The following is a 23432-nucleotide window of genomic DNA, read 5'->3' on the forward strand; positions in this document are numbered from 1 at the left end:
AGCACTGTCCAACATGATCGCCATCCTCTCATCTCTTTAACCTCATTTTGTCCTACTCTCCTTGACTCCCTCCACTCTACCACCTGCCTCCATGCTGTTCCTACTCCCTCACCTTCATGTCTTTGCTCCAGTGTCAAACTGCTTGTCAATGAGACCTTCCCAGATTATATAAAATTGTCAGCCGTCTACTTCCCCACCCACTACTGATCCTTCTAATCCTGTTCTACATCTTTGGTTCTATAGCACTGATTATCATGTAACAAATAAATAAATAACTTTATTTCATGTTTTATCTATTGGTTGTTTTCTGTTTCCCATTACTAGACTGTAACCTCCATGGGTGGAGGGGTCTTTGTTTTGTTCACCAATATATCCCAAATGCCTAGAACAGTGCCTGGCACACAGAAGTTGCTCAATAACTATTTTTAGAATGAATTACATGAAGTTCTACAGTTCTAGAGAACAGAGAAATGGAAAGGGTTAAAACAAAAATCACTGGTCACCATCTATCTTTCACTGCAATAAAAATTTACTTTAAAACGTTCCGTCAGACTAGAAATAAAAGAAAAATGAGAGTATATTTGAATTGAATATTTTTCTTCTCATTAGAATGGCAAGAGAAATACAGATAAATAGAAATTTTAAAAGATGGTATCATATACTTACATTCCCGATACTAATGACACTTTGAACACGTGCTGAGCCGTGGAAGATGGATTGCCTAAAGCCACATTAAGTGCTCTGTCGATACTCAATGCCATCTGAGAAAGATAGCTTTCTGGCTGCTGTCCATAACCATCGTATGGCACATAGAGGTAAGGAAAGATGCCATGTAGATGAAGACATGTCTTCTGACCTAAAATGTAACACATTATAAAGTTTAGTCTTGAGATGCATTTAAAAATTTTAACATTACAAGCTCAGAATGCAAGTCATTTAAATGTTCTAATGACAACATAGCTTATCCAGGGAAAAGGCTGAAGAAAATTAACCCATAGTTAAAGCCACCTGTATTAACTATATTTTACAACAAAATATTTAGGAGCATGTTATAAATATAAGCGTTATAGTATTATTTAAATAGTGGTTTTGGTAGAAACAGTAGGAAATATGTTTGAATATTTATTTCACCCTCACCAGCTGACTAGCTTATGTACTTCACTGAATCATCCTGTAATACCAGTCAGCACAGGGTTATGAAGCTTACTGAAGGTTTCACTGAAGGTTTACTAAACAAATCAATAAATGTCTGTCTTGGCATATATGTTTTCAAACAAGAGACTTCCTCCTAAAGACAGAGACAGCTCAGGGTGAAAGGAGAGGGTAAAAGCAGTTTCAGTGTGTGAATTTTGCTACTAGGAGGGTGGGGATGGGGGTGGGGTAAAAATGAAATTTTGCTATTAGAAAAAAAACAGACAAAAACAAATCAAAAGAAAATCTCTACAGATCCTTGTCTGTAATGGACTTCTGGATATCGAAATTGCACATTTGGTGGAGTGGGACATGGGGAGACACATGAGAGGGGAAAAACAAACATGTACACTTCCCAGGAAGCCATTACATCAGGCAAGGTGCGGAAGGGGTAAAGCGTGCTGACGTGCCAACAGACAATCCAGCACAGCCGTGATAAAGAAAGTAATATGAGGAAGAACCCACAAAAGAAGTGCCACAGAAACGGTAATGTATCCACGACAAGGTTAAGTGACAACAGCACCAACAAAGAGCAGATGCATCATTACGCTCATGAACCTGGCAGGGCCGTATGGAAGTGGTTCCTGTCCTCTGAGCATTGTCCCCAGTTCCCTTTGGGCCCACGCCATTTGTCTAATTCAAACAGAGAGGAGAGCAGCAGTGATGGAAGAACACATCCATTTTTCTCATGCTGTCACTATCTCTGCACTCTCCTGCCAACACCAGCCTCGGCTTCTTCCGCACCCCTTATCCCACTCTGCTTCACTAGGCTTTTTCCTTTTGGTAGGAAAGGAACTATTTGTGTGGTTACTATTTCCTATTTATAATTTAGAATGATTTACATAAAACGTATAGAAAATAGTTCTATGTTCTGTGGGTAACTTGTGTACACACGTTTTATATGAACAACATCAGCTTCTCTTACACTCTGAAGGTACAGTTAGAAGAGAATTAACAAAGAATCTGCAAATTATTACATAAATGTAGCAAAATTAGAAAGATCAGTCACATAATGGAATAAGATCCATACTATACTCCTGAATGCAGTATTCTGATTTGAACTACCAACTTTCACACTTTTGAAGAATTACTAATTGTGTTGCTGTTAGACAAATTTTGGTTTCTATTTTTAGCAACAGTTGTGCTACTTAGTACCAAAGGAATAAAAAAATAGTTTCAGTTAAAAGCAAACTCGGCTATTTAGTTTCATTTCTAAATACAACATGGTACTATTTCCTAAACACTGCCCTTTTTTCAATTCTTCAAATAGAAAAAATTCAAATTGTAGTGATGAGTGAGTCTTAAGAAAATATATAATCAATTTACTAATGATCTACTTGAGTGCTTTTTAAACATCTCATACACGGTTATAACCATTACCCTTCTGGACATAAACTATAATTCAACTTGGTCTAAAGCAACTGGCATGCTAAACCACAGAGTGAGGGAGGTGGGGAGACAGAGATGTATTCCTCCTTAAGATTTATTTTAAGACAAATAAATCTAAGATCCGTAATTACAGAATTACTAGTATAACAGCATATTTACAAGATATATTGTAAGTTTCTAAGATATTAATTTTACAGTCCATATATATTAATAATGGAAATTTGGGTAAATTTATGAGACTCAATTATAAAATCTGAGTTTTACTAATAGTTCCTTCAGAGGGATGGTATTCACAAAGTTCATAAAATATTTTAAATATCCATTTTTCACATCTCCTCTGCAGTAGGGGCCAGAGAAATTATCTTTCTATTTACAGGCTTTGAACTATAATAATTTGTGGCATATGATTTAAAAAAAAAAAAAGCAGAAATGAATTATTCAGCAGGCACTGGACTAACTCTTTTCCATACATTTTTTAAAAATAACCTTGCAAGTATCACAGAGTTTAACTTTCCCAAAGCTAGCTATTCAGTAATTGAATCAGGATTTGAAAACAGAACAACAAAATCTACAACTGATGCTCTTTCCATTTAACCATGCTAGTTCAATTTTAAAAAGTTAATGTTGGATTCCTTACACTTTCCTATTTTGTACTGTAAACACCTGTTTCCTTACCTGACTATCCCATTTGACTGCAAATTCTTTGGGAGCTAGTGCTGTTTGAATGATCATAATATCCCCAGGACCCAGCACACACAGCATGTGTTAAACAAACATTTATTAAATGAATGAACAAACCCTCAGCAAAACAGAGTAACTTCTTAAGGGCAAATGAATGAATAAGGTGAAGGCTTTTGAATATCTGAAAAAGAAATCTATGAAAACGGAGGGACTCTGATACAACTAATGGAAATACCATCAGGGTTACAGAAGGACACGGGTCCCCAGCTTATTGCACTTTCCTACCCTGAATGACCCAAAGTCCCATGCAAAGCTGTAGTCGCTATATCCACACAGATGCACCTTCCTCTGGTTCTCCAGAACCTAGCAACCGTTCAGTGTCTTACTCACCACCCTTCCTTCCTCAAGAACAAGCTCCTGAAGAACAAGCACAGCACAAAGAATTCTTGGCATAGCACTAACGGCTCTAATACAGAACAGAATCACAGAAAAAAAAATGAGAAGACAAAATAAGAAACTCAGAAAGTTAAATAAGGAAATGTGCAAAAATGAATGTGAAAGGCAATTTCTTTTTAGCAACAGTATGTCTTATTATTGTAAAATTTGTAGTTCTGTAATAGCATTGCTTTAGCTTGACAAGACATAAACCACTTCTATTTATTTCCCTCCATCAGCTCTACTCCACAAAAATGTGTGGAGCCACACAGCTGTGCAATCCCAGAGATAAAATACCTCGACAGCCATCAGTCAGGATTAGGTTTGGCTATAAGAAAACACCCTAAATTTAATGGCTAAGGGACTAAATTAGTGGCTTTTCTCGCATAAAATTAAGTCCCCAGGTAGGTACTTGGAACTTGGGACTCAGTTTTAGTGGCCTAGTTAAGAGGAACTTGTGTCTTCAGTCTAGAGTCTTTTCTTCTATGCTCCAAGCAGTTCCACACACAGGATTTTTTAAAGGATGTTTTTACAAAATTAGTGAAATATCCTTAAAGGGTTTAGGATATTAGCTATGTCTAGGTAACATGTGGGTCCAAAGAAAGAAAATATCCCTACTTTTGGAATGTACCCCCTTATTGTCATCTCAAACTGAATTAAGGCAACAAGTCCAGTAGGAATAAAGATTGCCTTTGGGAGAATAAGCCTATGTACATAGGTTTTGAAAATTTTATTTTTATTTTTTATAAATTTATTTATTGGGGAATATTGGGGGACAGTGTGTTTCTCCAGGGTCCATCAGCTTCAAGTTGTTGTCCCTCAATCTAGTTGTGGAGGGTGCAGCTCAGCTCCAAGTCCAGTCACTGTTTTCAATCTTTAGTTGCAGGGGGCACAGCCCACCATCCCATTCGGGAATCGAACCAGCAACCCTGTTGTTCAGAGTTTGCATGCTCTAACCAACTGAGCCATCCAGCTGCCCCCGAAAATTTTTAAGAGTTTGAATTTTCCAATTTAACTGGTGTTGCCTAATTCAGAAATTGCAAGAAAGTTGTTTCAAGAAAGCTCCGTGGAAACTTGTCACAGTGTGACTGCTGGCTTTTAAAGACTCCATGGCAAAACTCTGCAGAGTTGGTTACTTTCCAACTGTGTGTTAAGTAGGGCTTCTAAACTAAGACAGGTGCTCTGGAATAGCCAGTACTTGGGTGCTCTGAATCTAATCTTTCACAGAATTTAGAATTACACCAAACATTAAGTCCTCTGTATTCCAACATTTCTATGTTTTCCCCCCATATTTTCTTCTATATTTCAAGTGTCTGGATTTGGTCTCTTAATTAATTGCACATCTAAAATCTTGTTAGTTGATTTGTAGCATAATTACCTGTATTTTTGTAGATCCATTTCCGATAAACAGAAAGACTAACACATACCATTACTCTAATTCTGGAGTCTGCAAGTTTTTTTTCTGTAAAGTGGCAGACAGCAAATATTTTAGGCTTTACGGGCCACACTGTCTTTGATAGAACGACTTAGCTCTGCCGCTGCAGCCTGAAAGCAGCCATAGGCAGTACTTAAGTGAATGGGCATGGCTGTGTTCCAATAAAATTTCATTTACCAAAACAGGCAATGGTCCATGGATAGCAGTTTGCCAATTTCTGCTCTAATTGATTAGACTTCATCATCATCCAGAATGGAAAAGTCTAATGTCCTCTTCTTTTTCTTTTTTTAAAACAGGCTGATTGGTAGCCATAATCAAAATCATGCTGGCCTAAGAGTATTTCAGGAGATTGAATAAGAAATGCTTATTTGATAATTTGCAAACCCCATCTCCCAAATCTCAAACTCAATCTACACAAGATTTTAAATAAAACTCTACAGAACTACCAAACAAAAAAGCTTGGTATGTGAATAGGACATTTTGTATTTATGGAATTTTTCGTATTTTCTTCTTCCTAGAATATCTTTTTAAGTTTTATATTACTATCATTAACTCAAGCTGCTTCCGTCCAGTCTTTGTTTCTGTCTTTCTAAATTTTCACTCCATCTCCCCCACATACAGACACACAAAACCACAAAATAAACCAAACAAAACTCTTCATAGTCACGATTAGAAAGCAAGTACTATACCACCTATTCTCAATTTAAAAGTCTTAAGTATGTACTCTTAGCCCTAGAAATTACTTTTCAGAATTTATCCTAAGCAAAAAATTAAGAATATACATGAAGATTTCGATCGTAAGATGCTAAGATAGTATTACTAACAATGGTGAAAAAATTGAAGACAATATAAATTTCCAAAAATAGATTAAGTAATTATGGTATACCGGTATCATGGAATAGATTTATGGCTCTCATACCAAATCCTGCTTGCTGTCTGTTTTTGTAAATAAGGTTTCACCAGAATACACCACACCCATTTGGAATAGTCTGGGGCTACTTCTGCTATAGGCAGGTTGAGTATTTGCAACAGAAACCTTATAGCCCTAAAAACCTAAAACATACACTATGTGGCCCTTTACAGAAAAAGTTTGCTGACCTCAGCAACAGGCAGTGACGAAGTATTTTTCTAGCATGAAGCAATGTTTCTGATATATTTATTTCAGGTGACATTCAAGTTTATTTCAGTTATAAAACTATAAATAATACATTAAACCAGATAATGGGTGATCTTTTTCTTTTTGCGTACAAAATTTTCTAAACCTTATACAATTTGCGTAAGAGAAAAGCAAGAAGTTATCTACTTCTAAATGACCTAGAAGTTCGAAGAAATCAAAAACTAAGTATAATCGCTAACTTTACAAAGGGCATATGGATATAATCTTCCTGTTGAAGAGCCTCTCTTCATTTTCTCCTTTAATTTGTAAATAATGCGTTGGGGTTATTTCACACCATTTAATTTCTTCAACTAAAGTATATAGGACTTTATTTAGAATCATTGGCTTTAAGTTACTAATCCCATATTACTAACAGAACTAGAGCCCGCAAACACCAGCTGTTTCAAAGGTCTATTTTACACATACATTTGTCTAATATATCTTTGTATTATTTCCAGTGCTGAACATGGGTGGTTCCTTCGTTCATAAATGTAGGCAAGTTCTCTGTTCACTGAATAATTTGTGCAAGCTCGATGTTAGGAGCTAGACCACAGGCTGCTCATAATATAGTCCCTAATCCCATGGACTTTACATTCTACCTAGAGATAAAGATGAGTACATAGGGAATTACAGCATGGCAATTCTATATCCAGAAGTATCTAACTAAGATTTGTAAGAATACAGGAAGGCTGCCCAGAGGTAGCAACAAAAGAGCAAAGTGAGAAAGAATGCTGCGATACATACAGAAACCTGAAAGCAAAACAGAACATGTCATTGTTTGGGAAGAGGGAAAATGTAATCAGGAGTGAGCAAGGTGTGCAATGGATAAAAAGATTGAGTGAGTGAATGAGTGAATTTTGTGACCTGTGTGGATTTGTATTTTATAAAGATCCCTGTGGACACACTGTGGGGAAGCTGGGGACAGAACTACAATAGAAGACCTGTTTAGGAGGCGAGTGGAGTAATTCCGGTGAGATGTATCAGTAGAGACAGTGAAAACATCAAGAAGGATTTACAGCATAGAATAACGAGATAACTGGTATTTGGGCACAGGGTAAAGAAGGAAAAAAATCAAAGATGACCCAAATTTTTGGTTAGGCAACTCAATGAAAGGGAATGTCAAAGAAAACTGAGAACGAAGAGTAGGTTGATTTGTTTTGAAGTCGTGGAATTTTAAATGGAGATTTACATTAAGCACAATTAGGTACACAGATGTGGAGCTTAACAGAGAGATTTGGCTAGAGAAAAAAGATTTGAAAATATGCCCAACAATTGGTAAGACTGTTCAGGGAGAACAGGCAGACAAAAGAAGGGGCCTAGGCCAGGAACTTGACGAGTACTAATATCTAAGGGAGGAGCAGAGGATGTTGATTTATGTGGGATGTGAGAGAATGAGCCTGAGAGGGCTGCCTGGCGAGAAAGGGAGGCAACAGTTAGTGAATAATTGAGCATATAAGTATGTTAGCCACGGAACCAGAGTTCCAAGGGGCCAGTAGAAATGTTTAAGAGAAAGGCAAGCAACGAGAGGCGGGGTCAAAGACTGGAAGCAGGACACAGATTCAAGCAGCACATAAGAATGGGAGGAGGCACTTCCAGAATGGCAGAGGAAGGATCTTTGTAAGCCAGAGGCTCCATAAAAGCAACAAGAACAATGGCACATACTGTGAAAATCAACTTTTTTCACGCTTCTAGGAATTAACTAAAGGCTTGTGCCAATCCAAGTAGTGCTTATTAAAAAAAGAAAAACCAGTTGACTCTTAGCAAGAACAGCAAGCTTTGTGGTGTTTTAACTTGCCCTAACCCAACCCCCCCTCACCTTCCCAACTCCAGGGTAGCCTTGAAAACCAAAGCCTTGTAACTACAGTAGCTGTGCAAACCAACAGCCGAGCAGGCACTGGAGAGGCCAGAATAGATTTGGAGGTCTCCAAAAGCCCCACCCTCAGAAAACTGCCACTATTTGACTTGCCTGGCAGCTTGCTACAAAGCTCTTCTCAGGGCTTCTCTTTATTTGATCAGACTCAGACCAGACTTCATGCTATGTGAATAGTCCTATCCACAGCATTTTTGCTAAAAACTATCAGCAGCAATTGTTTAACATCACAGTTGCCTGAGGGAGTTTTACCTGTAGCAGCTAACAACTGGATGACCGAAAAACTTAAAAGGAAAAACTGAGGAATGAAATGTCTATAATGGGCTTTGAAAGCTCTGGCACCGCCCTGGGAATTTAGAAGGCTATACACACGTGTGGAGCTGTGTGCATGCTCAGGAAGTCCTGAAAAGGTCCTAATCTTTTACTTCCGGCTGACCTTGCAGTTCAGCTCCATCACACAAACACAGAGCCCCTCGGCAAAAGCTGGAAGGAGACCTATTGGTTCACGGCTTGTAAAGAAATCTCTGGCCAGTCATCAACTGATCACTAAGCTAGCTGAACAGAGACATGAAAGAATAGACTGTAGAGAACTAGGCCAGGAAATCACTAAAGCGAAAACACCACCACCAACAACAAAAATAAATCCTGGGGGTAGAGAGGAATATGAATTCCATTACTGTCATATTATTTAAAATATCTAGTGTTCAACAAAAAAATTCTAATGCATACAAAGAAAAAGGAAAGTATGGCCCATACATAGGAAAAAGGTAGTCAACAGAAACTGTCCCTGAAGAAGTCCAGGCATTTGTTTTATAAGACGAAGACTTTAAACAAGTATTACATTTTAAAGAACTAAAGGTGGTCATGTCTAAAGAATTAAAGGAAAGTTTGAGAATGTTTTACCTAATAGGGACTATAAATGAAGAGAGAGATTTTGAGCCTGAAGAGATAAGAGAAGAGCATGAACATGGGGAAGCAAAAGAAAACAAGGAAGTATGCGACCTTGAAATGAACACTTACTCTCAGAGATCAGAGGCTTAAAGAAAAGGATGGATTAAAACCTGAAAAAAAAAAAAAAAAAAAAAAAAAAAAGATCCCAGTGCACACAAGGAAAGAGAACACCCTCCCTGCCTATTCTTCCAGGATAACACACAGCGGGGCCACCTTACCACACCCTGGTTGATACCAACTGTATCAACTTTTCCGTTAAAAACCAAACTACACTTAGTGCAGTCAATGATGGACTGTTTGTATGCCACGTGTATCCCTGTATAACTGACTATGTAATGGTTGAAATTGAGAAATTGGGGCAAAAGTATCCAGTGCTCTAAGGTTTGCCAAGGATCCAAGATGTGAACCGCTACCATGCACACACAAAGGAACCTCTGCAGATGACTGCTTGGTACAGAGAGTAACTCAGCACACGTGTTACCTTGTGGCCACGTTTGACTGGGACCTTAAGCGAAGAATCAGGAAGATCCCTCGAGTTCCCACTGTGTACATTCCTAACCACAGGTACCACAATGAGCGGATGCCAGATGATTATGGAGCCCCTGGATTCCAATTCTTAAAAGACAAAAATTCCTCTGCTTTCCTTCAACCAACTTTCTCTGTTGCCAGTTTATGAAACCTGCTACAGCATGAATTATTCTTCCACTAACCCATTTGCTCTGTTATGAACTGAGTATGGTTAAAGACATTCTTTGATGTTGTTTTGAAAATGAAATTTTTGTATCATTTTAAATTTTTGCAACTTTTTATAAATCCGATGACTGCTCAAACACAAAAATAGATCTTGATAAAAAGAATCAAATAGAAATTTTAGTGTTGAAAAGCACAAGACTTAAATTTAAAATTTTATTAGAGGGGGTCAACAGCACATTTGAACTGGAAGAAGAAACAATCGGAACTTGATAACAGGTGAGTTGAGACTCTCCAATCTGAGGAATAAGAATGAAGAAACATTAACAGAGCCTCAGAGATCTGCAGGAGTCCATCGAGCATATGAACATACACATAGTGTGAGTCTTAGAAGCAAAAAAGGGTAAAAGAATATTTTTTAAATGGTCAAAAACTTCCCAAATTTGATGGAAAATATTAATCAGCATATGCAAGAAGCTCAACAAACTCCAAGTAGATAAAGCTTGAACAGTTTCCTCAATAAGATAAATAGCTGACTTCTCTTTAGGCCAGAAAAGGCTATGGAATAATACAGTTAAAGTGATGAAAGAAAAACACTGTCAACCAAGAAGGTTATATCTAGCAAATCTGCCCTTCACAAACAGAAAGTTGGGAGAGGTGGGGGAAAAAGAAGTTAAGACAGTCCCACATAAATAAAAATTGAGAGAATTTGTCACCAGCAGACCTGTCCTACAAGAAATACTAAAGGGTATTTAATTCTAGACTCAAATAAAAGGACAATATCCAAATTCAAAGTAATTCAAATCCACACTAAGCAATAAACACCAGTAAAGGTAAATACGTAAGTAAATAGTTTTCATATGCTATTAAAATTAAATTGGGATTAATCTAAACTATACTGTTTTAAGTTAAAATGCTAAGTGTAATCTCCAGAGCAACCACTTAATAACTTAAGTTATTTTCTTAAGTTATTTAAGAAAATAACTTAAAAAAAATTATACAAGACCATAATAGAATTAAAATAGTATAAAAAGATCTATTTAGCATAAAAAGCTGTAATGGAAGAACAGAGCAACAAAAAAGCATCAGACAGACAAAAAACAAATAACAAAATGGCAGATGTAAAACTACAGAACTGTGTAAGTAGCTGAAGAACACATCATGTTTTGACCTATAGCTCTCTACTCAATGGAGAAAATCAATTTTCCCATTTTCACATCCACCATTACAATTTGGGTACTATGCAAATGAGAATTTATGGAAGCATCACAAACCAAAGCAACTCTGGGAATTAGAATCCTTTGCCTCAGCACATTGCCTCAGATGTGCTCATACAGTTCCTTGAATTAATTAATATACTCTACAACCAGAAGAACCATCACTGAGGAAACAGGAAAAAAACTGATATAGAGTATTTTTTGAAAACAAAACAAAGAATATGATGAGTATTTAGATGAAAAACACTGTAACTGCATCTCATTCTTTTTTTTTTTTTTTAAAGATTTTATTGGATTTTATTGGGGAACAGCGTGAACTTCCATGACTTTAAGTCACGTTGTTGTCCTTTCAATCTTAGTTGTGGAGGGTGCCATTCAGCTGCAAGTTGTTATCCTTTCAGTCTTAGTTGTGGAGGGTGCAGCTCAACTCCAGGTCCAGTTGCCGTTGCTAGTTGAAGGGGGCACAGCCCACCATCCCTTGTGGGAGTCGAACCCGCAACCCTGTGGTTGAGAGGATGCGCTCCAACCAACTGAGCCATCCGGGAGCTCAGCGGCAGCTCAGCTCAAGGTGCCGTGTTCAATCTTAGTTGCAGGGGGTGCTGCCCACCATCCCTTGCGGGAATCGAGGAATGGAACTGGCAACCTTGTGGTTGAGAGGCCACTGGCCCATGTGGGAATCGAACCTGCAGACTTCGGAGTTAGGAGCATGGAGCTCTAACCGCCTGAGCCACCGGGCCGGCCTGCATCTCATTCTTGAAGGACCAGTTCACTTGCTAATTCAACTATACACACCTTCCTTCACCTACAAAAGTAAGTTTAAAAGCTGTTCCCTTATTTATGTCCTAACAGAACCTGTATAAATCTATTACGGGACTTATCATGTTATACTACACATATGTTTATACACAGTAGAATCACATCATATGTACATCTTACTTACTGGATAGGAAAGGACTGACAGGAATGGGAAGACACAGGTAGAGACAGACACAGAGACCGAATGAATGACTATGAAAACACAGTTAAATGACGCTAGTGTGTCCAGTCAATACATGTACGCCCCCGTGCTGTGAGGCGGGGTATATACAACTGTTGTTCTTTAGTCTCAGTTCCTTTGTGCCTCTAACAGTGGAAGCCTCTCCTACTGAGAGAGGAAACTAAGTGTGATTCTACTGTTTAAAAGATACAGTTCAGTTTTCATGACTGGGCCAACTATTTCAACTAGAGCTCAACTGCGGAAACAGTGATTATGTCCATAACTGAGGAAAATTAAGCTGCTGGGTTTATTCAAAGAGTATGGTAGATTTATTGAAAGACAGTGTGGTAGATTTCACGCAATTTAAAATATTGTCAAGGAAAATGGTGTATGAGGTTTTAATCTCATACCTTCACTTCAGAACCTAATCCCCACGTAAGATGCAACGTCACTGTCTTTGTCTCCATAACTGCAGTGTGAATTCCCTGGACACACGTCTTCTAATTCTTCCTATTCTCAATGCCTGGCAGAGAGCCTGGAATATAGTGGGCGTTTGATACATGCTGGATAAGGACGTGTAGTACAATACACATATATTGGCCTTTGTGCCTGCTTCCTGGCACAGAGCTCCTAAAACCCTTAGAATGTCCTGAGTGACGAGTATTTTTTTTGTTACTCAGAACAAACCCCCTTTGATCATACCTGAATTTATGCTAACGAGGTGACTCTTGGTACAGCCTTTAGATAGCTTCAGAATGGGGGCTGGCTGCCAGAGGAATCAACGACATGACGAGAGGGTTGGCACTTTCCACTTTATTCCCCCCAACCTCACCTCCAGGGCGGGAAGACGGTCTTAAGATTTAGTTCAATCACCAATGGCCCATGATTTCATCAATAATGCCTTTGTAATGAAACTTCAATAAAAACTCTTGTACAATGAGGTCTGGAGAAACTTCCTGGATGGTGAACTTACTGATGAAGCAAGAGGATGGTGCATCATGACTCCAGAGGCACAGAGGCATCTGAGCTCAGGACCCTTCTGAACTTTGCCCTACGTACCTCTTCATTTGACTGTTCATTTGTATCCTTAATACACTGGGTAAGTATAGTACTTTATTAAGTTCTGTGAGTTGTTCTAGCAATTATCAAACCTGGGGTGGGGGAAGGGGTTGTGGGAATCCCCAAATCTGTAGTTGGCAGGCAGAAGTGTAGGTAGCCTGGGGACCCCACTTGTGGCTGTTATCTGAAGTGAATAAAAGCAGTCTTGTGGGACTGACCCCTTACCCTGTGGAGTCTGCACTAACTTCGGGTAATTACTGTTACAACTGAATCAAATTATAGAATACCCATCACTGACGTCAGAGAACTGATAGTTGGAAAACTGACACAACAGGATGTCTTTTTCATACTCATTAAATCCTAAGAGGGCTTTCAACTGAGTCTAGTAGAAAATTTGACTGCTTTTAAAACTTTATTTTCTCCTTGTAAATAATTTCTTTATAAATGCTAATGAGATATTTATAATGAATGCCCTATCTTCCCCTATTTGCAAGAGGACTAATGGGACTGAATTAAGGACCAACATTCCATGTTAAAAAGTAAAATAAACAGCAAAATATAACATACAAATTCTTTTATGATTAATATGTCAAGAATCTGATGAAATGACATTTCCAAAGTTCATACTTTAGTTTGCAATTATTATTATAGAAAGTAAATCAGTAATTACCTTGCCTTTCACAGTGACCGTGAAGCTCAGTTTGGGTGCTAATTAAAGGTCCACCACCATGGTGTACCATCGTTGTTTCTAAAAAGTCTAGCCTTAAATAATTAAACTGCTACTAGTAGTTTTAAGCCAGAATCTTAAAAAAAAAAAAAAAAAAAGTGCACCTTTCAGACTAAATGTCATAAAAATAACTAATGTTTAATTAACCTTAGCTGAAAAAAAAAATAAAATCTGGTTTGTAAAACACATACTGTTTTAGTTACAGACATTTTAGCCAGAATGATTACACATATTAATCTTTGGTATTTCAATTGAAAGGCAAGTAATCCACGGTCCTGAAGTAAATTTAATAACCTGATTACAATGTGAAAATTCACCTCAGACAACTTAAAGCAATATTAATTGCTAATCAAGATAAATTTACTGTCTAGTCAAATTTGTATATAAATGCCTGAGTTTTCTTTCAAAGACACACATATAAAATGTTATATAGGTAATTGTATTATGCAAATCTAGTGAATTGTTTTGCTATACTTTCTGGTAGCTGAACACTAAGAGCTCTTAAAATTTTACCTATCCATAAGAAAGTAAAAAGACAACCCATAGAAGAAGAGAAACTATTTGGAAATCATATTTGATAAGGGATTTGTATCTAGAATAAACAACTCTTACAACTCAATAATAAAAAGACAACGCAATTTTAAAACGGAAAAAGATCTGAATAGACATTTCTCCAAGAATATACACAAATGGCCAATGAGTAAACGAAAAGATACTCAACATCAGTAGCTACATATCAGTTAAACACAATTCAAAACCACAATGAAATACCATTTCCCAGCTACTAAGATGACTATAATCAAAAAGTCAGACAATAACAAGTGTTGTGGAGAAACTGGAAACCTCATACACTGCTAGTGGGGATGTTACATGGTGTAGCTGCTTTGGAAAATAGTCTGGTAGCTATTCAAAAGGTTAAACATAGAATTATCATATGACCAACAATTCTACTCTTAGAAATGTGCCCAAGACAAGTGCAAATATACTTCCTCACAAAAACTTGTACAAGAATGGCCCATAGCAGCATTATTCATAATAGACAAAAGGTGGTAATAACCCAAATGTTTATCATCTGATGAATGGATAAATGTAATGTAGAATATCCATACAGTGGAATATTTATTCTGCCATAAAAAGGACTGAAATACTGACACACGCTACAACATGGATGAACCCTGGAAACATAATGCTAAGTTAAAGAAGCCTGTCACAAAAGGTCACATACTGTTTGATTCCATTTATGTGAAATATCCAGAATAAGTGTATAGGGACAGAAAAGCTAGTGGCTGTAAGAGCTAACGGTGTTGGGTGGAATGGGTAGTAACTCTATTGGATATGGCATTTCTTCTTAGAGCGCTAAAATTGTTCTAAAACTGTCTGTGGTGATAGGTGCACAATTGTGGCTATACTAAAAATTACTGAATTGCACACTTTAAATATGTAAGTTGTATGGTATGTGAACTATGTCTGAATAAAGCTGTTATATAATTTGGTAACCTGTCTATACTTATTTTCTTTGGAGGTCTCTAATGAGAAGACTTAATTTTGAATATACCAGCAGAGTCAATATATTTACTAAAATGAATGATTGGCTTTGTAAATAGAAATAAATTATGAACTAATTGAGAGAAATATAAACATTAGCCACTAAAACCACTTATATACTTGAATTCCATTTAATGACGCACTAAGTATAGTGTTTTTAAACTTTGAATCACATTAAGATATTTTGTCAAATTAAAGATGTTTCATTTACAGTAAAGTTATTACCAAAAAAAGGATCAAGATTAAGAAAGAACTGTTATTATAAAATATAGAAACTTAATGACAATAAACCTAAATTACTACACTGTATTTAATACTTGCTCTGCCAAAAGGTAGAAGCAGCACAGACTCCTTCAACCCCTTCCCCGTCTCCCCCTGCCCCCCAAATATCCTACAACTTTTATATATGAATTAAAGGAAAGTTTCCTTAGGACTATGTGTAGTCACGTAGAGTACCAGACTGACGTGACCAGTGGTTCCACCAAGCATACAATTGGTCACAGGGGGGCCTGAATAGGGCAGAGGGATAAACCATGAAAGTGAGAAGTACATACAAAGTTTTGGGCAGAAACATACTGCCAGCCAAACCTATCAAAAACAAAGCAAACCAGAAGTCAGTGGAGTGACACCTTTAAGTGGGTGCTCTCGAGTCTGCAGTACACATATGTGTATACATCTAATCTGCGTCCTCTGTCAAGAAACTCTGCTGCGTGTTACAGGTAGCACAGGTACTTTACGTATTCCAAATTCTGCCCTCCTGTCCCTTACAGCACTGCTAGTATTCATTTCGCTTATCCATAAATTATCAGCACCCAAAACCTCATTCCTATTATTTTAAAGTTATTGTATCAATTAAGAAAACAAAAGGTTTTATTTTACCTTTATTTATTCTTTCTCTAATGCTTTTTCTTTTTGTAGATCTAAGTTTCTAACTTATATCTATTTTCCTTTTCTCTTTAGAACTTTAAACATTTCTTACAAGGCAAGTAACATTTCTTACCACCGTGTTTCCCTGAAAACAAGACCTAACAGGAAAATGAGCCCTAGCAGATTTTTCAGGATGACATCCCCGGAACATAAGCCCTAATGTGTCTTTTGGAGCAAAAATTAAGATAAGACCTGGTCTTATTTTCGGGGAAACAAGGTAGCAATAGATTTCTTCAATTTTTGTCTGTGAAAGTTTTTAATTTTTCTTTACTTTTGAAAGAAAATTTCAAAGTATAGAGAATTCGAAGTTGGTGATTTTTCTATCAAGATGAAACATTTCACTGCACTCTCTTCTTGCTTGCATGGTTTGTGAAGAGCAGTCCAATGTAATCCTTAGCCTCTTTCTGTATAGGTAAGGTGCTTTTTAACCCTCTGGATTCTTTCAAGATTTTTTCTGTCTTTACTTTTCTATAGTTTTAATGTGATATGCCTAGGTGTAGGTTTGGTATTTATCTTATCTGATATCCTCTGAGCTTCCTCCTGGACCAGTAGTTTGGTGTCTGCCATAATTTTGAAAAATTTTCAGCCATTATTCAAATATTTCTTTTGTTCCCTCCTCTCTTCTCCTTCTGATGAGCCCATCAAAGGCATTTTTCATTTCTGTTACAGGGCTTTTGGATTTCTATTTTTTCCTTTTGATTCTTTCTTAAAATTTCAATCTCTCTGCTTATATTAGTGATCTGGTCTTGCATATTGTCTGCTTTTTAAATTACAGCACTCAGCATATTAATCACAGTTATTTTAAATTCACAGTCTGACAATTCCAAAATCTCTGCCATATCTGACCGGGAGTTAGGCTGTATTTAGTGTAGCTATAGGTATCAGGGGCTAAAATTTCCTCTAGTATCCTTATTTTTGTCTCTCCTGTTATCTCTGGGTTTCTCTAGAAACTCCTTAAATAGAGGACAAAGAGTGGCAGTTCTTTCATTCATTTGTAATCCTGTTATTATACAGGAGCCCTGTCGATGTGGTGGTAAACTGGGGGGGGGGGGGGGGGAAGGGCGTCATGGAAGGTTCCATAACCTTGTGATTAGGTCTGGGGCTTTCAGGGGGTCTGCAGCCCTGGGCTGTGGCCTTCACAAGCACCTCTCAGCTTCTTCCCCTGACCCTCACCTGCTTAGATGAGACAGAAAGACTAGAAGGAGCTGGACTTGGGTACTTCCCTTCCCCATGTTGGTTAGGTTCTGGTAGTTTCCCTGTGGGCAGGTGGAGAACAGAATGCTCTGAGCATATTTGGTTACTATTCAAAATGGTTACCATTCCTCTCCTACTGGAAGCATGAGATTTCCTGCCCCCCTCCCCCCACAATCTTCACTGTGAGAACCCATTGGAGCTTATAGAGAAAAAACTCATGAATGTGTGGGAGCCCCCGTAAGACTGGGCCCCCAGGAATTTTTAACTGTCAAGCTAATCCACACTCAGCTTCTGGCAGTTCATTAGTTACAGTTTAAGTTTTACTGCCCATTCCTGGCTCCATGAGCTTCTGCTCCCAGTAAACTGTGATTCTCTGTGTACACCTGTCTCTCTGGTCTGGGGGCAGCGATTTGCGCTGTGACCTCAATTCTCTGATGGATCCAAGAAGAGTTGTTGATTTTCAGTTTGTTCAACTTTGTTCTTATTGTGAGGACTTCCAATTTGTTTCATGTCTGAGTGGAAACCAGAACTCCTGTGTCCTTCTGGTATGTTCCCATCATTCTTTGAACACTTCCTTGTTTTTGGAACAATAAGATATTCCAGGCTCCTCTTGTACTTTCTCTACCCCAGTCATGGAATCAGTTCTCTCTCAAAGAAGTCTTGGTTGTTTCAGTCGAGAATGGTATTTAGAAATGGAGACCTGGACACAAAGTGTACTCATTGCTACGGGGGTATCATTACTTCTAGAACCTCTAAGCACACAGTGTTGGAAAAACATATATTTACACACACACACACCCCTATATTTATTTCTCCATTCATCCATCCATCCTTCTCTATACATAATAAAAACTAGGCGTTCATACTGATACCTCTAATTCCAACCCAATACCCCAGAGACAATCTACTTGTCCCTATTTCTATGTTTCTCTCTGTCCAACAGTGAGAAACCTGACTCTTACTATCCTAAATATGTTTACTCATTTACACAAATCTAGAAAACATAAAAAGTAATTTTAGAATTACTAACCACTACCACTGAGAAAGGCATATCTATTAACTAGAATTCAGTATTTGTTTACTGTTCTTTCCTGAAGGTGGTGGGAATGAGTGATACATTTTCCATGTATTGAAATGTATAAATACTAACTATACTTTTTTTTTTGGACAGATTTCTGTTATCTTTATGGAACATTCCCATTTCTATTGCCCCCCAAAACTCCCTTTAATGGCTTTTCAGTCAATCCTCACCTCCCTGAGGCAATCACCATTCTGATTTTTCACAGCTTTGTCTAGCACTTCATAAAAATGGAATCATACTGTACATATTCTTTTGTGCCTGAATTCTTTCACCCGGTACAGTGATACTGATGTGTATCCATGATGTCACATGTATTGTAGTTCATTCCTTTTTACTGTTTCATAATAACTCCTTGTATGAACATATTACCGTTTGTTTAGCCATTTTACATATGAGAGAGGAGAGGAGGTTAGAGCACCTAAAGTCCCGTAATTAAATGAATGAGAAGAATTCCACGGACCTCAAAAGGAGAAGCACTCGAAGCTCTTTATTCTTAGTCTGGTGCTCTTTTCATTCTACCAAAGTACCACTCCAAACAAGCTTGAAAAAAAACCCTCCAGGGATACACTTTTTATCAAATAAAAGTAGTAATTTATAAAAAAGTACCTATTTATAATCACAGACTTTAAAAAAATCACCACTATGACGCTCTCCAATGAATTCTTAATAGGAAAGAAGAAACATCCAAAATTAAAAAGTCATTGCATCAAATACAAATTTAAAAATCTTTAAGAATATCTGTACCATTAACAATACTGACATTTCTTCCATTATCCATATTCCTTCCTAATCCTTGCTTCTGCCAATGCTGATTCCAAATTTACTCGGGTTTCTCAAATAACATCTCCTAAACATTTACTTTACATTCTGTCTTAAATGAAAATAATCTATATGTTTACCAATTTTTCCTGTTTAATCTTACAAACTGCCAAGAGGAGTCCTCTCCTAATTCTAGCATTTCTAAACACCTTTTAACCTCTGAGTCTCTTCTTAATTCTGCCAAATCATCCATTTCGAATCCCCTATTTAGAAAATCTATCCATCTATTTCTCCTAAAACATAAGACAGTTCTTCAACCCATAACCTTTAAGCTAGTTGTCAGACCATAATTAATTTAGTTATTCAGACTTAAGGATGAGACTTTTTCTGTACTACAAATACTACTACCTTCCTCCCAGTATGAAAGTGTATGGGGGCACCATTCAAGGTGACCCTAAGTTATCACCACAGACTGAAGGGCCAAAAGTAGTGAAACACCACAGACTGAAGTTATCACCACAGACTGAAGGGCCAAAAGTGAGACTGCCATTTGCTTGGCTTATCCTACCACCTTCCCCATCGCCCCAAACATACGCATACATACCCTGCCTCTCAGCCAAATCTAGATGAATTTCCCAAAGTTGAAGTAACTGGGAGAATTCAATGTCTCTTCTGCAGAGACTATGAACCAATCTATGGATCTATTAATTTGATGTAAGCCCCACAGTAAGGTTCCCCTCTAATAGGCTTCCAGAGCTCTCAGGTATTCCGAAACAACATCTGTCTCACAAAAACATAGTGAAATATAGTGCACTTGCTGAGCACTTGAAGATGCTCTATTAATTTGAAATGTTCCCACAATAAGTCAGGGATAGGAAATAGTACAGCCTTTGTGTTATAATCCTAATTCTCCTACATGAGAACAGATTAACTTTAGACTTAATCTATCACATACGTGATGACCCAAGAACTTAGTCTATAACACAAATGAGGTATATGAGACCAAGTGACTTATCCTGTTTCATTTACAAGTTGCAATCCTTAGCTCATAGTTTATGTGAAATAAAATGTCAATTGTAAAAGTAAAAGTTTAAGATGTGACCAAAGCACTGAACAGAATTCTGTAACAACACTTCTCAACTGCCTGTCACTAACTGGGTCAAGCACAAGTGATAGTTTGATTATTAACAGCTATGGCAACGACAGCTGTTTAGAATTTGGCTTCACCTTTTGGTTTTAGGTTCTGAAAATTCCTGTGAACTTGTACATTCACCCAAAACAAAATACCAAATTTCGATACGGCCAAGATAACACGCCTAAGGAGCTAGCTGCGGGCTTCCCCTACTCCCAGTCTAATGAAATTAGACTTTACTTGAAAGAAAAAAATGCCAAGGCTGTTAGGTCACCTGCTCGCTTTCCCTTTTGCCATTAGAAAAATTTTACAAAGCAGATTAATGTTTAAGGTGTACTTCCTACTTCTTCCCCAGAAACATAGCGGCCAAAGAGTGGCAGATTTATGGAAGGCGATGATTAACCCAGAGAACTCACTTACATAGTCAGGCAACAGATCATCTCATCATTTTCAAGAATTAACTGAATGAGACGGCCATGAGAAAAGAACATGGGATATGGCAAACTGCCTTGGAAGGAAGAAAAAATAGAAACTTTTGGTCCTAATTAAAATGTCAATGAGAATATACTTCTACCTGAAGAAACGGTGCTAACAAGAACGCAGATTAAACAAAGAAAGGAAAATTAAAGTTATTAAATAAATTTAGAAAGTGACGTATTAAAGTTACCCTTACCAAGCAAGCTTACAAAGAAAATCTCTTTCTAAAATACTTTCTGGCCTAAGTTGTTCTAAAGAAATTAGGGGAACATGACCATACATTTTTACTGAACACTTAGTATATAAAAGGCTTTGTATCAGTAATGTGGATTTTAAAATGAATTAAACACAGTCTTCTCTTGACTTTAAAGACCTGGGAATGATGTTGGGGCACCAAGTTACAGTATAAGACATAACAGAGATGGAAACAAAATGCTTAGGAAACCCAGAGAAAAGAGAATCAGAATGGCAGTGTGGCCAAAAAAAAAAGGCTTCATGGAAGTGATATTTGCACTAGACTTTAAAGGATGGGTAGAAATTTAATAGGCACAGAGAGGAAAAGGACACTAGAAAAGGCAGAGCAGGGAAAAATGGAGGGAATAATTTAAGAAAGGCATGGACGTTAGAAAAAGTAGAGGATATGTTTAGGAAAATCCAAGTATATAAGTGGGGCTGAAATATGGAGCTCATGGTAAAGAGAAAAATGGGAAAAGGAAAGCCTAAAGACTGGAGAGAGATTAAGTCCCTACACACTACTCAAAAAATTAATTTTTAGCAGTGGGGATTCAAATGATTTTGAGCCATAAAGACACACATAATCTAGGTTCTTAATATCAGATAAGCCTGTGTACGAGTCATGTTTCACTTTAACAACTGTGTTGTTTTGCAGCCATCGATCCACCAATTCTCCTGTGAGATTTAGAATCACAATAAATGCTGAGGATGCTTAAATGCTAAATGTTAAAGCTGCTCAACAGTCAACATGGTTATAGGTAAATAGGGTGACCACATAATTTGTCATCCAAATTAGAATTTTTGAGAATAAAGAGAGACACTATTAATAATTATGCTAGTGTAAATTAGGATCATCCCAGCAACACTGGGATGGTTATCTTAGTTATAATAAACTCCCCAAATCACAGGGACTCTTTTTTTCTTTCTTAGCTTCTCTTTAGCAGGAATCTCCTACTGTGGAGCAGGAGAATCTAGCATTTGATATTAAGATCGGTCGCTACTGCATTTTAGAGATAGGCACATGTTAAAAATGAATAACAGATCTTTTTATAGTAGCAGAGATGCGAAGGGTGAATAACTTCATGCAAAACAAATCTGTATAATACTTCTTTGCCATAACTAATGACAATCATGAACACAGAGGAACTACACTCTGATCACTAACCTCATAAGCACCTTTAGATTCAGATGGTATTTCCCGAGCTTTTAATTTTTATACTTGAAAACAAGTTAATTTTCAACTATACCTACCATTTCAAAAGCATATTACTTTTTGTTTTAACATACTACAGGGAAAAACCTGTTTTTATTGCTAAAATTACAGAAAACACTTGATGGTTTGCAAAAGATTGTTATGTGGGTGGTTGCAACACTTGGCCTTTAGCCTCTTGCAAAACACCACACCACATGTGCTCTGAATCAGCAGTAAACCCAGATGCCCTCGTGTGAGACATTTCAAATCTGACCAGAATTAATTAAGAAACAAAACAATGCTATGGTCTTAATGAATGAATCCAAGAATTTTTAATGTCAGGACTTTAGTAAAGTAATTTAACCTCTTCTAAATATTAATTTTGGTCAAAGTCTAAGACCTGATTAAAAAGAACTCAAGGGGGGAGTGGTGTGTGTGTGTGTGTGTGTGTGAGAGAGAGAGAGAGAGAGAGAGAGAGAGAGAGAGAGAGAGAGAGAGAGAAATCACCCTATGCCAGGGGTCAGCAAACTTTTTCCGTAATAGGACAAATAGTAAAATTTTAGGCTTTGGGGGTCATAGGGTCTTTACTGTAACTAGTTATATCCTATTGAAGCATGAAAACAACCACAAATAATACAAAAACGAATAGGAGTGGCTATGATCCAATAAAACTTTAGTTACAAAAACAGAGAATAGAGTTGGGTTTGGCTCTCAGGGCTGTAGTTTGCAAAACCCTTTTCTAGAGTATAATCTCCTTTGTTTCACTAGTTCTTTGGACAGTGTCTGGTACATAATATGTGATCTATAAATTTTTATAGATGAATCATATTATTTAATAATTAAAAAACAGGGGTGGCCTGTTAGCTCAGTGGGTTAGAGCATGGTGCTAATAACACCAAGGTTGCAGGTTCGATCACTGCCTGGGCCACTGTGAGCTGCGCCCTCCTTAAAAGAATAAATAAATAAAATAATAATAATAATAATAAACAAAATGTTTGAGCTACTTTTGTATAAACATTGTGTTTACTGAGTATTATCTGAGCCTTTAACTTCCTACTTAGAATTTATAGGTTGGTATTTCACATAAAACACTTATTTAAAAAATTTTTTTAAT

General features: G+C 37.3%; 1 protein-coding gene and 1 pseudogene across 5 annotated transcripts in view; one reads left to right on the top strand and one right to left on the bottom strand.

Moving 5' to 3' along the window:
• Positions 1-23432, bottom strand: part of REV3L (REV3 like, DNA directed polymerase zeta catalytic subunit) — a 153539-nt gene that overhangs the window by 98771 nt on the left and 31336 nt on the right. For all 5 annotated transcript variants that reach the window (XM_074333449.1, XM_019734939.2, XM_019734942.2 and 2 more), the window contains one exon: positions 667-856. In XM_074333449.1, the coding sequence (XP_074189550.1) occupies positions 667-856 (190 nt within the window). The remainder of the gene's footprint in view (positions 1-666; positions 857-23432) is intronic.
• On the top strand, positions 8147-10325 carry LOC141571891 (rRNA-processing protein FCF1 homolog pseudogene; annotated as a pseudogene).

The sequence above is a fragment of the Rhinolophus sinicus genome, linkage group LG05 (assembly GCF_036562045.2).
Source record: "Rhinolophus sinicus isolate RSC01 linkage group LG05, ASM3656204v1, whole genome shotgun sequence".
NCBI classification, from domain to species: domain Eukaryota; kingdom Metazoa; phylum Chordata; class Mammalia; order Chiroptera; family Rhinolophidae; genus Rhinolophus; species Rhinolophus sinicus.